Source organism: Gymnogyps californianus, chromosome Z (assembly GCF_018139145.2).
Source record: "Gymnogyps californianus isolate 813 chromosome Z, ASM1813914v2, whole genome shotgun sequence".
Classification (NCBI taxonomy): Eukaryota; Metazoa; Chordata; class Aves; order Accipitriformes; family Cathartidae; genus Gymnogyps; species Gymnogyps californianus.
Genome location: NC_059500.1, coordinates 35,532,198 through 35,548,828, shown reverse-complemented (window position 1 = coordinate 35,548,828; position 16,631 = coordinate 35,532,198). Strand labels below are relative to the sequence as shown.

The 16,631-nt window shown below is 43.8% G+C and overlaps 1 protein-coding gene across 1 annotated transcript in view; it reads right to left on the bottom strand.

Annotated features, from left to right (window-relative positions):
* The window catches only part of ROR2 (receptor tyrosine kinase like orphan receptor 2), a 158,302-nt gene that overhangs the window by 25,958 nt on the left and 115,713 nt on the right, over positions 1-16,631 (bottom strand). The window contains exons 3-4 of the mRNA XM_050912922.1: positions 13,274-13,561; positions 12,172-12,202 (exon numbers count right to left, since the gene is read on the bottom strand). Of these exons, the coding sequence (XP_050768879.1) occupies positions 12,172-12,202; positions 13,274-13,561 (319 nt within the window). The remainder of the gene's footprint in view (positions 1-12,171; positions 12,203-13,273; positions 13,562-16,631) is intronic.

The following is a 16,631-nucleotide window of genomic DNA, read 5'->3' as shown; positions in this document are numbered from 1 at the left end:
TTCATAATGGGATTTAACTTCTGGTCAGCCGTGGAGTGATCAGGCAGTTGGACTAGCTGATCGTTGTAGGGCCCTGCCAACTAGAACTATTCTAGCCTATCCTACCCTATCCTACCCTACCCTGTCCTATCCTGTCCTATCCTATCCTACCCTATCCCATGCTATCCTAAATAAATGTTTGTGAAAGCTGCTGAACCAAATGAAGCCAGAAAGGCAAAACCTTCTGGAAGCTGTTGCACCTTGGGAAACCTTTGCTGTATTTCCCACTGGCAAGGCTTTCTCTTGCAGGACCTCAGCGAGCATCCCTTCACGGGCTTGTGAGAGTTGTGCTCTGGGTTGTGGCCACTCAGGTCTTGAAGACCTCCAGGCTCAGGGATCCCACAACCTCTCTGGGCAAGCCACTCCAGGCCTTCATGATCCTCACAGGGATTTTGGGTTTTTCCGCCATATCTCCAGCCTGAACCTCTCGAGTGTCAGGAGGCGCCACTGTCTCTCAGCCTCCCACCAGGCAGTGCTGGGAAGAGCCTGTCCTCAGCCCCTTGATGCCTTCCCCATACGCACCGGGCTGTGCTGTGACGTGCCCCGATGCCTTCTCTGCTCCATGCTGAACCGGCCCCAGCCCCACACACCCTCCTTGCCTCCCCTCAGCCCCTCTGGTTTGTCAACCTCTCTCCGGGACCCCAAAGAGGACCTAGTGCCCGGATGAGGCCTGATGGGTGCCGAGCAGAGGGGGTCACCCGTGTGCCTTGAGGCTAGGGGAGAAAGATAGGAGAAGACCCGCCAGAGCGAGCCAAGCGCTGCCTGGGACGCCCCGTGGGAGGAAGCAGGGGAGCCCCGAGGGCTGGCCAGCAGTGCTGGGGTGTGGGCAGAGCCTGTGGGACTTTGTCCTGCAGCCTCCAGGGGAGGCACGAGGTGTTAGCGAGTGAACCCTCTGGCCATATGTGCCTGGAGACGTCTGCCGTGGCCAGAGCGACCCAACGGGGCCCTGGGAAGACACGGCCGAGGCCTCGGTGACTGGCGTGAAACACCGATGCCCAGCACAAGACAAGAGATGGGGGCATGGAGTGGGCAGTGGTGCTGCGGTAACCCCAGATGCCTGTGCTGGGGCCGCAGCGCTGCTGGGGCGAGTGCCGTGGGCAAGGATGGCCCATTGTGATGTCCCCAAGTGATAGATTGTGACATCTCCAAGCGATGGGTTCTGATGTCACCGAGTCCCTGAGTGATGGGTTCTGATGCCACCGAGGGATGGACTAAGGCATCTCCAAGCGATGGACTGCGATGTCACCTAGCGATGGATTGTGACATCCCTGACCAATGCATTGTGACCAGGCATCCCTCGCTGCTCATATTCGGGCGCCGAGTCTCACCCAGCTGGCTCGTGCCCGCACTCCAGCTGAGCGAGTTCGTGAGGTTTGGAGTGTTGAGCGAGGCCTTTGGTGCCGGTGTCGTGCTCGGGGAGTTGTTTCTGGCAGCTCTCAGTGCCCGACCCCGGAGCCGTCGAAGATTTTTTTCTCCGGCCCTGCCAGGTTCAGGCAGCCGGAGCACCCAGGAGGCGCGCTCGCAGCAGCAGAGGTGAGCTGGGCGGGGAAGCCTCAGCCTGGGGAGCTGGGGGGGTTTCCTTCTGGAGGGACCTGGGCATTTCTTCCAGCCCTCCCCGGGACAGCCAACGACCCCGGCCTCTCTTCCTTCTCTAGCGTGACACCCGCTGCTGCAGCGCCGGTGAGAGGGAGCAGCTCGTCACCTCCAGCTCCCCCCAGCCCACCGCAGCACGGGGAGAGCATGGCCACGGAGCCGGAGGACCGCTGTGCCATCTGCCTGGGCAGCTGGGAGGAGGCCAGCTTTGTGATGCCATGCCTCCACCAATTCTGCTACCCCTGCATCCTGCGGTGGGCTGAAAGCAAGCCCGAGTGCCCCCTCTGCAAGAGGAGGATCCTCTCCATCTTGCACTCGGTGCGGGCGGACGACGACTACGCGGAGCATGTCATCACACCCTCCGCGACATCCTCCGGCGTCGTCCGCCAGGCGGGAGGAGCTCCCAGAGCCCCAGCCGCCCACGACCTCCATCACCCTGCAGCACCCCAACGGTGGGCTGCAGCAGGGGTGCCCAGGCGTCCGGTGGGCAGCCTCCTCCAGCCCCCAAACTGGCTGAACCTTTTCCGGAACCAGCCAACGCTCTTCCAGATCCTGCAGTCCTGCGTCCACCGGCACCTGGAGGACCTCTTTGGCAGCAGCGGCTTGGAGGCAGCCATGGGGAGGACACCGTCACGGCCAGCCTGACCAACCAGGGGACGGACACAGAGCGGCCAGGCCGGACGCTGGGGGTCTCCCTCCAAAACCGCACGGCGACCTTCGTGCAACAGCGTGCACGTGTCGCTGTGCAAGAGCCCAGCAGAGAGGCCCGCCGTCTGCTGGGCTGGCAGGACGCCCGTGCTGCCGGGGGGCGGGAGGGCAGCCCCGCAGGTGCCCCTGGCCCCGCTGCCTCCCGAGGAGGGTCTCTCGCCCCCGGCCCAGCCCCCTCCGGCAGCCCGGCCAGATCCAGCGCGGACGAGCTCCCCGGCACCTCGTCCGCTGCCGTTGGTGGGGCTCCCGGCAGCCACCCCTCTGCTCCCGTCCCCGTCCCCGCGGAGCAAGAACAGCCCCAGCTGGAGCCAGGGGAGGCTGTGCCCGGGCCCTCCGCTTCCAGCCGGGGCCGTGAACGCTGCCCTGGGGGGCCACGGCAACCCCCAAAGAGGAAGGCTGGCAGCCCCGAGGCCTCTCCAGCCAACAAGAGGCCAGCATCGCGCCGGTGACCCTGGAGGCTGCCTCCGGGGATGGCCCAGCCAGGACTGGGCCAGTGGCTGGGGCATGCGCCAGCCCTCAAGGGCTCCCAGCCCCCCAAATCCCATTATCCAAATAAAATAAATGCATGAAAACTACAGAAAAGGTCTCAGTGTTACTAACAGTGCAGGTGGCGCTGCTATCCTCACCCTTTTTTGTTTTTTTGCCGGGAGGGGTGGGATGTTAATGCTGAGGGGTCCTTCTGTGCGGGCCAGGCACTATTTCGTTGCTCCGCCCTAAGGCGAGTGCTGCCCAGCTCCAGGTCTGCATCTCTGCAGCTGGTCCCGGGGCAGAGGTTTCCAGCCGGGGGCTCTCCAGGGACAGCCCATGCCCCATCGCTCATCACCCCAGGCCTGGCCTCCTCCTCACTGCACCCTCTGCCCCCACGTCCCGGAGCTCTGCTCTCCTACCGGTTCGCACTGCCCGGTGCAGCCTCGCTGCGGCAGCACCCAAATCCCTCCTCCTGCATGGAGTCACGGCTTGGTGCTGCTCTCTGCATCACCCTAGGGTCGTAGCCTGCCAAGGCAGGAGCCCCAAGAAGTTCAACATGGGGAAGCACAAAGTCCTGCACCTGGGGAGGGACAACGCCAGGCACCAGCACATGTGGTGGGCTGCCCGGCTGGAAAGCAGCCAGGGAAAGGTGACCATGCTGCTGCCCTCGAGCACAGGCTTTCTTCCCGCTTTTCCAGATCTAGCCTTGGTGCTGGCGTTTCTTCTCCTCTGGTTGGAAAGGACCCATCTTCAGCAGATGCTCGGGAGATGGATGCCAAGCCGTTGAGGACACTGGGTTCGTCTAGTTTGGAGAAAAGGAGGCCATTGCTCTTTACAGCTTCCTGAGGAGGGGAAGTGGAGAGGGAGGTGCTGATGTCTTCTCCCTGGGATCCAGCGACAGGACACATGGGAGTGGTTCACAGCTGTGTCGGGGGAGGTTCAGACTTGACATTAGGAAACCTTTCTTTACTGAAAGGTTAGTCAAACACTGGAATGGGATTCCTAGAGAGGTGGTCGATGCCCCATGCCTGTCAGTGCCTTAAAAAGAGGCATCTGGACAATGCCCTTCATAATGGGATCTAACTTTTGGTCAGCCCTGAAGTGGTCGGGCAGTTGGACTAGATGATCGTTGTAGGTCCCTTCCAACTATAAGTATTCTATTCTGTTCTGTTCTGTTCTATTCTATTCTATTCTATTCTATTCCTTTACCCCTCCACTCACTGTTTTGCAATCTGGAACTACTCTATTGGCATTAGGCAGTTGAAAAAATGGAGGTTTTTTGAGGTAATTTTGCAAAACTGAGTCAGATGAAAGTATCAGGATTTCTATAGGCAGGTCAGCCTGCTGAGAGTGTCCCACTGAACTAAGGAGACTGATTTCCCAACTTGAAGGAAAGCATGGTGAGGCAGGGGTAAATGTGCTTTCTGGCCTGCAAATTGAAATGTTAGAAAAACTTGGGGGGGAAGTATGTGTATGTGTGTGCACACATATGTATAAAAACAAAGTTTCTCTGATATAGCAAACATTGTTTGTATCTCACGTAAAGTAATCTTTTGCCTGTTCTGTGTTATTATCAGATTGATCAAAATGAGAAATGGGACACTTATGATTGACCTTTTTGAGGAGCATGAGAGAGACCACTGATGAGACGTGCTTCTTTGCAACTTTATTTTTAGAGTAGTATTACTTCAAATACTTCAGATTTTAGACTTAACAGAGCAGTACCAATTTAAAAGAGCAGATTTCCTTACTACATTTTCTTTCTCCTTTTTTTAAAACAATGCCTTCTATCACTCTTAATGTTATTTAGTTTTGAATGGAAATGTTCAAATTTCGTCAGTTTGTACCATCTGTTTCACCTTTTCTCAAGTACACTAAATTAGTTGCATCTATAGTTTGTTTGGCTCTTTCAAACTGAAATGGAGAACAAAATAATACAAAAGTAGGGAAAAATTAGCCATAAAGTCATAAAAATTCAAAGGATGATTTATGGTGTGGTGTTACGACATTATCTCATTTTGTTAAATTACCTACTTTTCATTAGAATAGTGTTCCTTTATCTTTGTGGCTAACTACAACATTCACCCTTTCCTTGTATGCACTTAGAGGCTATTCAGCATCCTAAGGAACTCTAATTAAACTCAATGTGGCATCAAATGCTGACAGGAAGTCTCAGGGACATATAACCATCCTTTTGTAGGACATACAATAAATACTTTGAAAGCCATTTAAGCTACTGAACGAAGGAGAGACGGGGAGGGAGAGAGGGAGGAAGTAAAATCAAAACAAACTAAAGATCGCTGGTTATATCAGGGATGTCCAACAGCTGCAGTAGCTACTTGCCAAAAGCCCAAGGGCCATTACTACTTTGAATATCAATTTACGTATATCCTTAAACGGATTAACAAGTATCTTATTTCGCTTGCAACTTCTTTGGTAGTTTAATACAAATTGTTTCTCTGAGCTGCCCAAACCTAAGCACCTGCTGCTGATCTGGAATTTGCTGGAAGAGGGCATGTTGGGGTCACATATTTACAAAGTCGGAGCTGTATTTGGCTCTTCACCGTACATTGCAGATCTCAGAGTTGCACCTTAGAGCTTGCCTGATATGATGGCCTGCTGGCTATCAAAAACCTAACCACCGCTCTGCAGAGTAGGAAGCAGACTCTCCCAGCACACAGGCTGTGGGTAAATTCTCCCCTACAGAAACCATCAACTTCCTTTAATATCCACCTACAAGCTAAATTTCTAAATTTTGGAAAGCAGAACTCTTAGGAGGGTTTGTGTGCCTTGGTGTACTGCATGTTGTAGCCTCATATAGAAAAGCAAAGTGGTAAGCATTACATTCATTATGCTGCTTGATCCAACCCATTTAAAAGTATCTTGACAGTACCGCTAATCGCAAGTGGGAAGGTGCTTCCTCACATTTAATGCTAAGTTAGCTTAACTGTAAGAATAGACAGAAGTGTAACTAATCGCTTCTTCTTCCTAAGGTACTTGGAAACCTTGCCCAAGACCAGGCAAGTCCCATAGGGCTGCTTTCTTGTCTTTGCAACCAGGCTCTCTCAGTAAAGCAGTGCAAAGTAGCTGCATTACACTGTAAGTCTCAGAGGCATTTGATTTATACAGTAGCACAAAGAAGGTAAAGCTTTCCTGGAGGTCTATTTTTAATCACCTTTGCATACGCTTGGCTTCCCTTTGGTTTTTGGGGGCTTCTGAACAATATGGATTAGTGAACATAACAGATTGAAACAAACCATTATCCTTTTTTTCTATATTCCCTGTCAACTTATTTCCTTTGTTCTTCCTTTCCTTTGAAGGAAAGGAAAAAACTACCATGTGCAATAGTTTCCTCAGATAACAAGTTAGAGGAATACAGACACTTGTGTCTACTCCAAGATGCTATGCATATTAGTTTAAATACACATCTGGTTTTTAAAATTAGTTAATTTTGTAAGCACATATTGAATTTCTACTTCTATCACTAAATAATATGAAATGCATTAGATCATTCATTTATTTACTAGTGATTAGAAAAGATTAAGTGGAAGATTAAAGCTGAAGAAATAACGTAGTGTGGGAAGAAGCTGGGATCTGGTGTGGTGCAAAGCAACCCAAACCAGTACTTCCACTGCTCTTTAACTCTGCCTTGAATTACACATATTCTGGGTTTTTCATGAGAAAAATTTTTTGAAACACAAAAGCAAGATTAGGACAAACATTTTGCCGTTTCCATTACAAGAGAGAAGGTCAGCTTCTTCTGAGTGTACTCTACAGCTCTGGACAGACCAGAGTATAATTTTCAGTTATATATTAGTTGTGACACGGTATACTTACAAGCCCTACTAGGCTGTACGCTACATAGCTAGAGCAAAAACAATCACTGTACTGAAAAATTACACTCTGAAATAGATAAAAGACAAAAGAGTATGTAAAATGGTTTAGTGCAGCCTTGGTTTCAGTTCCCTCCTTCCTCTACAAATTTCCTGTCTCGGCCTGAGCGACTGTCAAAGGACATTTAAACCGATGGACCCAGAAGCAGATCTGAGAATGTGGATCAAAATTCCCTGAAAGGAGCCCCAACCCACACCAGGGTGAAATACAGCCTCCCCCCCAAACTTGAAAGAAAAAAGGAAACTGACACACAGGGGCTAGGAGGGAATTGCAGCATGTTCCAGCCAGATCCCCAAATTGGATTGTCAGGGAGCCAGGAAATCTGCCAAGGCAAACACATGCTGTTTAATGTAGACCAGCCCGAGATAATCTGTGCCTCAGTTCCTCATTTGTAAAATAGGAATAACATTCCATATTTTATGGGGAGAGAATGTACCCTAAACATTTTGAAATGATCTGATCCCGTAATAGAGGAAAGCAAAAAATTCCCAAGATTGACCATCTCCATTTGATGTACAAAACATGGAGAGACAAAGGTTAAACAACTTGCTGCAATCACACATGGAGACAGGAGCACGGCCAGAAATTGAATCCAGACCTCTAAAATTACAGTCCAGTGTTTTAATCACAAAATCCTTCTTCTCCCTTGATTAGAACAGGAAACCAGAACACAAAGTATGTGCTTATTCTGTAACTTCAACATGTTACCACAAATATCTTAGAAAAATATATATACTTCAAATATGGTCGTCTCAGCCAAGTGTATATTTTCATGAAACAAAAGGCGTGCATGTCATTCTGGAAGAGCCCCGTCATTGAACACCTGGTCCTCATGGGCCTGAATAAACACTGTAACTTCTGAGTTGAGACAACCTCGTACTGGTTATAAAAACATCTGTTTATGTGAATTTTAAGATGATCTTGTATAATTTACCAGATTAAAAATGTTGTTATCAGTGGCTGAACTGTGCTGAGACTAAAGGCTATTTGCCACGCCACCTGAGGAAAGGAGGAAGATATGAGTGGTGCTGCTGTTTGATGGTAAGGAAAGTATTCTTCCTTTTTAACGTGACGTTGGGTACCTTTGGTTTGCCAGACAGATCCAGTTTACAAAATTATTTGCCCCTACAGCTACTGTCTTTTAGCTGGAAGACCCCAGCCATGGGCAGGGAGGTGGCCTCAGGGTGAAGTGCTCTCATGACCAGATCAGACTGGTCAAAATGACCTTTCCACCCTCTTTCCCAAGGCCTCATATTTCCTCTTCCACCTTATAATTACGTGGAGATTTGTCACATGATGAAAACACACTTGCCCCCATCATAAAGCTGCATGAGTGCCCATCACATCACGCAGAGGGTCCCCTTTGGGGGTCACATAAGAGATGTGCTTTGGCTATGTGATAAAAGCCATGCGATATGCAGACCCATAGAGCATAAATTGCCCACCCCAGCCTCAGGGTTCCTCACCAGAATTTTAACTCAAAAGTGTTACTAGCTTTTAAAGACATTTTGTTTTCCATTATTTGAAAGAACTGTTTTTTTCTCAACTACAATTGCTTCATCACTTTTCTTCGATGGACTGAATCTTAAAATTTTTACTGTTGTCCCAAACTACCTGCAGAAAATAAGGCATGAAAGCATGCAAATTTATTCTGAATGATTAATACCTCAAAATTTCCTCCCCAAACTAATGACAATTTCTACCTGATGACAGTGTTTCTTCCCACCTATTTCTTCTTCTAAGGGTCCAGCATACAGGCACCAGTGACTGCAAACTCAGAATTTATTTTAGTCAGAGTTCGATAAAACAGGGACTTCTCAAAGTTTCTTCGAAAGCCCGGTGCCCCTGCGCAGGGCTCTGGAAGGAGGTGTTCACCTCCTGGCATCCTGAGCAGACTGCAGAAAGGTCATGTGGGGAAAAGTGCAGCACTGGCAACAGAGCCAGTTCTGTTCGCCTACACTTGGCAAGGGTTGAGTTTATAGCTACTTCTTTCTGCCTGTACTCTGTTGTGCCTTCCTCACTTCTGCTAAAGTCTCATCAGATTTTCCAGAAGCCCTTAGAGCCAACAAACAGCCAGATATCTTCCATCCCAAGTTCCCTTCAAGGTGGCACCACTACAGTCACAGCCTTAATGAGAAATCTAAACAGCTTCAAAACAGGAATTTGCCCAGTGGGTAAAATTCAATCTAATGGTTCAATTCAAGAGAAAAATACATTAGACTAGAGAACACATAGTCTTTTAGCATGACGTTATGTTGTACGAGCAACACCTCCAGAAGGGAAGGGAACTGTTTCTGCCCTCCTAGTCTTAGACTCCAAGAGATTAACATCTGTTGCTTAATTTTAAATCATGCTAAAAAAACATTCTCCGGTATTTGTTACCTGTTTATTCTATTTCCACACACTCGTACCCTTCTGAATGGACAGGATGTCTCTCTTTACAAGGACAAAAGCTAATAATGTTAATGATACAAAAGGTAATAGCATTATGCAGTGAGAGAAAGGATTCAACCTGCTGACTTGTCTCTGCTAGCACAGTCCTTTGGACAACAAAGGCTGGTCAGAGACTAGTTTTCTGACTGTATTTTGATTTTATATCCATTGTACATTAATTTGTACTAGCTATTAATACTTTCAACAATTTTAATACTTTTGATAAAGTAATTTGGATAGCTTGTATTTTTCCATTTCTACAGAAAAATCCCTAGAAATTTTTACAGATACGGACCTTCACAGAAAATAAAGACCTCTCCACCCTCTCAAAAAAATCCACACTAGTTCAAGACTATGTATTTGGTTGAAAATTTTTACTTTTAGATTTTTATGGAAATGTCTCAACTTCACTACCTGAAGGTCAGGGCCCTTTTTTGCACTGGCAAGTCTGACTGCATAATGCACATTTGATCTCTGGCAATCTTTAATTGTAGATAATTTCTAGAAATCCACAGCAGAACACATGGACTGCATAAAAATACCTTGCTAGATGGTATCTACATAGGTAATGTTTTTTTATCCCTTAATAATTCATTAGGTATAGTTTTAAACCAAGTTACAATGGGTTTAGGTTTCAGCGCTTCCACTGAAGCGTGTCTTTTTGGAAGCGTTAACGCCAGGAGAAACAGCTCTCGGGTGGCTCAACATAAGACTGTGCTGTGCAGCCAGCAAACAGAAAGAGCCCTTTGTTCCATGCGTGCTCCTTCCAGGCAGTTAGGTATTTCTTTCACCTTTTTCCCCTTTCCTCTTTTTTGGCTTACAAATTGACCTGCATGATTTTATACAAAATATTCACTAAAAAAATCATAATCAGTTTCTGAAAAGAAAAAAAAAATACTGCCAAATTATGGCATTTTATTTGAAGGACTAGGTAGGAGGCATGGAACAGAGGAACATGGGAACAACTGTGAGGCATAAGAAGAGAAAAAAAAGAAAGACAGTATCAAAAGGAAGGATAGGAACTTTGGAAAGGTGGGCAAAACCTAATTAAGTAGGAAAGAGAAAAAAAATTGAAACAGGAGCAGGCATGCAATGAGGCTAAGAACTGTAATCCCTGAAAGCTCCTGGACCTCATATGATAAGTCCCTCACGACTTCTCACTAGACCTTTGACCTGAGCTTGTTCTTCTCAAGTTTCAGCTTTCTCTTCAATCTAGTGGATATTAAAAAAAAAAAATCTACCAGCAGCATACTCTTCGCTTTACCTTTTAATGGCAGGTCCAAAACTATGATGGCATGCTACTGGTTCCAGGACCACCACCGATACCATTGGCACAAGACTGATTTAGAGGTGTCATAATCCAAATGATAGGATTTTTTTGTTGTTATTTCTTTCTATATTCTAACTTAGAGTTCAAAACTAGCAAAGGTTGAATAGTTAAGCATTCAAAATGTAGGCAAAACCAGAATGAAAGATGGTTTGGGAACCTTAATTCACTTCAACTTTCGGAGGCATTTAATTAAGAAATACATGTCACATAGTAATTTTTTTCACTTTATCAGTTGGAATTTTTTTATTTATGTTGATATTTGTAAAATATTAATAAGTTAATGCTCAGTATAGGAGAAGAGTTTGGGAAATACTAGGGAAACCAAAAGAAGTAAGATTCATTATTTGCTCAATAACAAAAAGTGAATCAATGTAAAACTTGGTTCCCAGCTTTCCACCTTGTGCTCGGAGCTTGCTACTCTTCAGTTGCATTTGAGAATTGTTCTTTGAACTTCAGTTCAGTGCCTCACCATGCATATTTCAGTTTGCTGTCTCTTGTACCAGTCTCTGCCTTCTGATCTCATAAAAGATCAGATAGTTTCCTGGTATCTCACAATTTTTCTCCTTTGTAGAACAGGTGCACAACAGTTTTCTAAAGTGCTGTAAGATCTGAAGTGGGATTTCAGTGGTTACAAAAACAATTACATTTTTTTGTACTCTGTCATGAATAGCTGTTTTTAATCTTCAATGGTTAACAATCAATTTTAAGAAAAATACAAAAACTTGTTAAATCCCTATAAAGTTGAAATCCTTTACATTCATTTACACTTTCTATGCATATAAAATAGAAGAATGTGTACCATGTGGTATTATTTTTACGCATGTAATACAACTGAGTGAGGTACATGCAAGATGGATGGATTAGTGGTCAGCCCACTGCTGTTATTTAAAGTGTTTCCACTCAAACCATTGGGAGTTCAGAAATCACAAACACTGATCAATAATATACTTCTGAAAAATATCCACATGTCTTTACAAATTTGCTTTTACTCTTATTTTTAATTAGTCCATCACCAACACTAATTTTATGCCATTAACACATGAAAAGGCTTCAGACTGCATTCCTCACACCATTAACTGATCAACTGCAGAATCTATTGCAAGAAATTATACAATATGCAGTATTTAAATTAAAACTAACACATAAAGCAAAACTGATGAAACAGAACTGATCTATTTTCATCCTTATGACTGGATCAGCAAGTGAGCCCAGGCAGCTAACAAAAATCACCAAATCACCACCAAAGTCAAAATGACACTGACAGAGGTTTTACCTAGCGACTCAAAGACAGGATTCTAGTCTTCTTTTATCTGACTTTTCAAGTTATAATAATATAACATGAGTAAATTTACAACCGCAGCAACCTAAGCATTTTACCCATTCATTTGTAACCACTCTTCCAGCCCATACTTGCCCTGTAAACAATTACTGTTCAAACATAATGACTTTGTGGTATTTTGCTTGTCCAAAATATGAAATAAGCAAGCAGAAGTTGCTCAAGAAAATTTGATCAAACCAAAACCCACTGTAACACAATGCTATCCCTGTCTGAAAAAGCTTCATCCATTCTGTGAGTTTTCAATCAAATTAGGTATTTTTAGCAAGCACACTGTTGTTGCAAACAGTGTTTACTGAGTTTATGAACTAAATTCTTACAGAACAAAATTGGTCACAGTGCATTAAGTAATTTTCCAAAAAGTACTTACTGAAGATTGTGATTTGGGCTGTTTGTTGGACCTGTAAACATAAAACAAACAAACATTGCTGGCAAGTTTGTCTCAAGGACAACAGCATAGAAAAAGTCAATAGCAATCTAAAGGAAACTGTCTCTTTAAGGAAGATTTGTCTCAAGATTCAAACAAAACCCTCTGCGTTCCTGCACATAATTATATATTGCTATTTTCAAAGCCACAAATAAAAATCACATGAATCTTCTGTCTGCTCAGGCAGCAACTTGAGTGGACTTAATTTTTGTTAGAAAATATCTCCCACCATAAAAATACAGGCTGTTAAAAAGACAATGTGTTATCTTGACACATCACTTACCTCTTAATAAGCCCCACCTGAGCCTTACTATCAGAGTTTATGGTATGACAAGGGCATGCTCTTAACCTTTGTCACAGCAGGAACAAGGTCCAATACCCAGCACTTAATGAATCACTACAAACTAAACTGTGGAGCTAGCTATTTTCATTACAAAATTAGAAGAAATTTTAGGAAAATGTCTCAAGAATTTTTTTTCCCATTGCTTCGGAAGCTAACTAAATAAAAGTTTGCCTTCCAGGCTGCATGATTAAGTCTCCAAAATGCAACATAAGTACTTCTTGAAAGGTGTGGTGTACCTTCAGCTGTCAAAGGGCAGAATTTGAGGCCAGGCTCCATGTAGCAGTACAGACACGATATTTCACAAGGATGGGCCCAGCACTATGAACATCACATAGAAAACTGCTTCTCATTCTTCTCTTCAGTTTTTTTTACAGAATGAATACAGCAGTAGAGTGGAAACTCCAGGCAATGAAATGTTACGTTTTTGTACTTTATACTGGCACTTCTGTAAAATTTTTTCTTCACTATGTATTTACAGACCTTTCCATCTGTATTTACTTTCTTTTATTACCAGTAAACGGGTATCGAGTTCAACCGAGAAGTTCTGCGCTGGGGGAGAGACCCCAGGCAATGGCTTTATTTACTTCCTTTCGTGTTGAGAATTCTTCTTAAAACATCAAATTAATTTCTCATTATGCTATTGTGAAAACTAATACCTAGTCTATAAAGCAGTCTGAGTAATTATAAAAGCCAGGAACTCACCGAGCCTTACAAACAACACTCCTGTTGCAGTTATTGTCTTCATCCCATTCGAAGCCACGCACTGGTAGTATCCCGTGTCCGTGGTATCCAGATCCTGGATTCTCAGACGCGAACCATAATCTGTTTTTCTGATGATGATCCGTCTTGGCTCCTGAACCACTGGAGCATCGTTTTTTAGCCATCTGACATTCGGAGATGGATTTCCCGCTACCTTGCAGTGGAGGATTGCTGTTTGCCCCTGGACTACAGTGATATTGTTTACTGGTTCCAAAAAGGTCAGGAAGTAATCTAAGAGGGTAAAAGGTCAGAAAAGATCAAACTTCACTTGTGTGAAGTGAAAGACTGCGATAAAAGACTGCCCAAAGGCACGTTTTTAAGAAAGGAGCTTGGAAACGGTTTCAGTTTTCTTTCAAGCATATATTCCAAAAAAAAAAGCAATTCACTGTCCTAGGGACACCATAGCATCACACTCCAATTTGTCTCTCATGATTAACTTCATGTTTGTCTGCAGGTAGGTTTGCAGATTAGAAGGTCAAGCATGAATTAATACCATTACAATCCCTTGTGGATTGTGTCCCTTTGTGGACACCTATTCTGAAGCAATAATGACTTTTTCTGGTTAGTCTCTATGACTCTTGGGAAACGGTTAGTGCCATAACAGAAACATACACCCCTATTCCATAAAATAGTAATCCCATTTGCAACCATATTAGAATATCAGTATAATTTTACCACTTAATCTTCTTACATGGTCATATATTTGTCTTAAAAATAACTAAAATTGGAAAAGTTACTTTTAGATATTTATTTAACTTGCTAGATACTCATCTGACAAGCAAATCTTAAGATGAGCTTGATTTGGATAGGTTTATCTTACAATTGAATTTTAAAGATGATAAGTCTCACATTCAATTTAAAGAAAGGATGTTTCAATTGCAGAAGTAACCTGTGATACAGAGGGCACTTTTAAATTGATTATAGGCTGCCATTTTTTACATCAAGTCCTAAAATAGTGCTAAATTGGACAAAGAAAGGTCTGTATGGATATTGAGTAATCAGGTTTCATGCGTTTAGTTTTATAAAAGGAAGTTAAAAGCACTAATTTGTGGTTTTGTTGAAAGCAAAGGCCTTGTCAAGAAGCATGTATGCTGTATTGGTGATCTCAAGTGATTAAAAAAAAGAAATAATTGATGGAAGAACACTGTAAAAACTTGACAATCAAAACTTCTGTAGGTTATTATTTTTAAATTTAATTTGGTGTTAGGAGTCCTGCAACTGACACACATCACACACTGAAAGCTTGAAAGCATGTAATTCCACTGAAATAATAATGTGATTGTCAAAACAAGTAAGAAAAGTACCTAGCTGTCATGCTCATATGTTTGTTTTGATGACTTTATATCATCTAGACATAGAGCATCAGGAACACTTCATATTACATGACATTTTTATGTCAGCTGGATCCAAATATCAAATAACTTTGATGGATGTCCACATGTGCCATTTCTTATCAGTTAGATTATTTTGCAGTTGTTTAATTAGGAAACAGTGTATTACTGTGCAGCAATCTAACACCAGTAATGCAATGGTCAACATTCGCAGTCTAATTGCTGAAATACCTTAAGAAAATTGATGCTCTGCTTTGATTTACATTTGACATGACCATGAAAATCAGCTCCTCTGTAATGGCTAGGTATAGCACTGGAAAGGGAAGCAGTAGAAACATCAGAATATAATGAATTTGCAAAGTCAGATTTTGCTGGAAAACTGGGTTTTCCCAAGTATTACATTGTTCTTTACCATTGGCCTTTCAAAATAAATCCTGCTTTAATGAATAATATGAAAATACAATGTAGGCAAGTGTGAATTTAGTATGTCACTAAGTAGAAAATGAAGTAAACCCAAATATATATAATCTCCACATGACATTGCAAACTTATAGGAAAATTATTTTGTCATCCTTTTTCCTCATGAAATAATAAATTATTCTGTATGTAATTTTATATTAGTTTGCCCTATTGTTAGCCTACAAATCTTTAGTAGACTTTAAAACATTTTGACAGAACACAAAAAACATTTCCTTTCAAATGCCTGATAAAAAAGGGAGAAAAATACATGAATGTTTTTTGCTATGTCATGCCACACCAATATCATTTGTTGTGGTTTCCAGTTACATTTCATAGCTGCAGAATTAGAATTACTAGGATGACATTCTGGCAGGGAACAGAAAAACAGCAAATTACCTTGTTGATATAGGGAATAGAGCAATTGATTAAAACTATTACTTAAGCCAACATTTTACATATATACGCATTTCTAGCAGCAAGAAAGCAAGCATGATCAATCCTACCACAAGTTAGAAAAGGAATTTCCATGGCTATTTCACTCTTAGCTCATTATTTAGGGAGTACTACGACTTATTTTGCCACTCTTTCATAATCTGTATGTAGTTTATTCTCATCAGCACCGTTGAGGCAGAGTATACCGTCAGGAAGAGAAGAAGTAAGCTTGCATTTATTTGAAATGTGTTCAAAAAAGAGTTGTCATACTCAATAATACCGCTCGAGTCAGAAGAATCAATTTATGCAAAGAGGTGGAAAAGTGGAAAAGCTGAAAAATTCTAATTCTAGCAAAACAACTGGGGCATTGAGGAAGTGCACAGACATCCGGTCACGGTAATGGTGTTGAGCTGTTGGTGGAAGAGGAGTGGAGCCACAATGTGGGGCCATGAAAGCACCAACTCAAGGAACAGTTCTAGCAAGACACAGATTGGATGTGTGGTCTGCAAGACAGGTAGGAAATTGGCTCACAGGCCACACTCAGAGGGTGGTGATCAAAGGTTTTTACTCAGGCTGGCAGCCTGTCACAGGTGGGGTCCTCCAGGGAACAATACCAGCCCCCACACTGTCCAACATCTTCACAAATGTCTTGGAAGATGAGATTGAAAGCACCCTCACCAAGTTTGCTGATGACACTAAACTGGGTGGTGATGTGACAGAAGGGAGAGACATCTTAGAGAAAGATCTGGACAGGCTGAAAGAGGGGCAAGCAAGAACTGCATGGAGTTTAACACTGACACGTCCGAAGTCCTGCATCTGGGTCAGAATAACCAAAGAGCCCAGTACAGTCTGGGATCTGTGTGGCTGAGGAGCAGCCTTGCTGAAAGGGAGCTGGGGGTCCTGGTGGACAACAAGCTCAACATAAGTCAGCAGAGCACTGCTGCAGCAACGAAGGCAAATCTGATCCTGGGCTGCGTCCAGAGAGGCATTACTAGCAGAGATAAAGATGTGATCATCCCAATCTACTCAGTGTTTCTCAGGCCACACCTGGAATGTTGTGTCCAGTTCTGGTCCCCAAA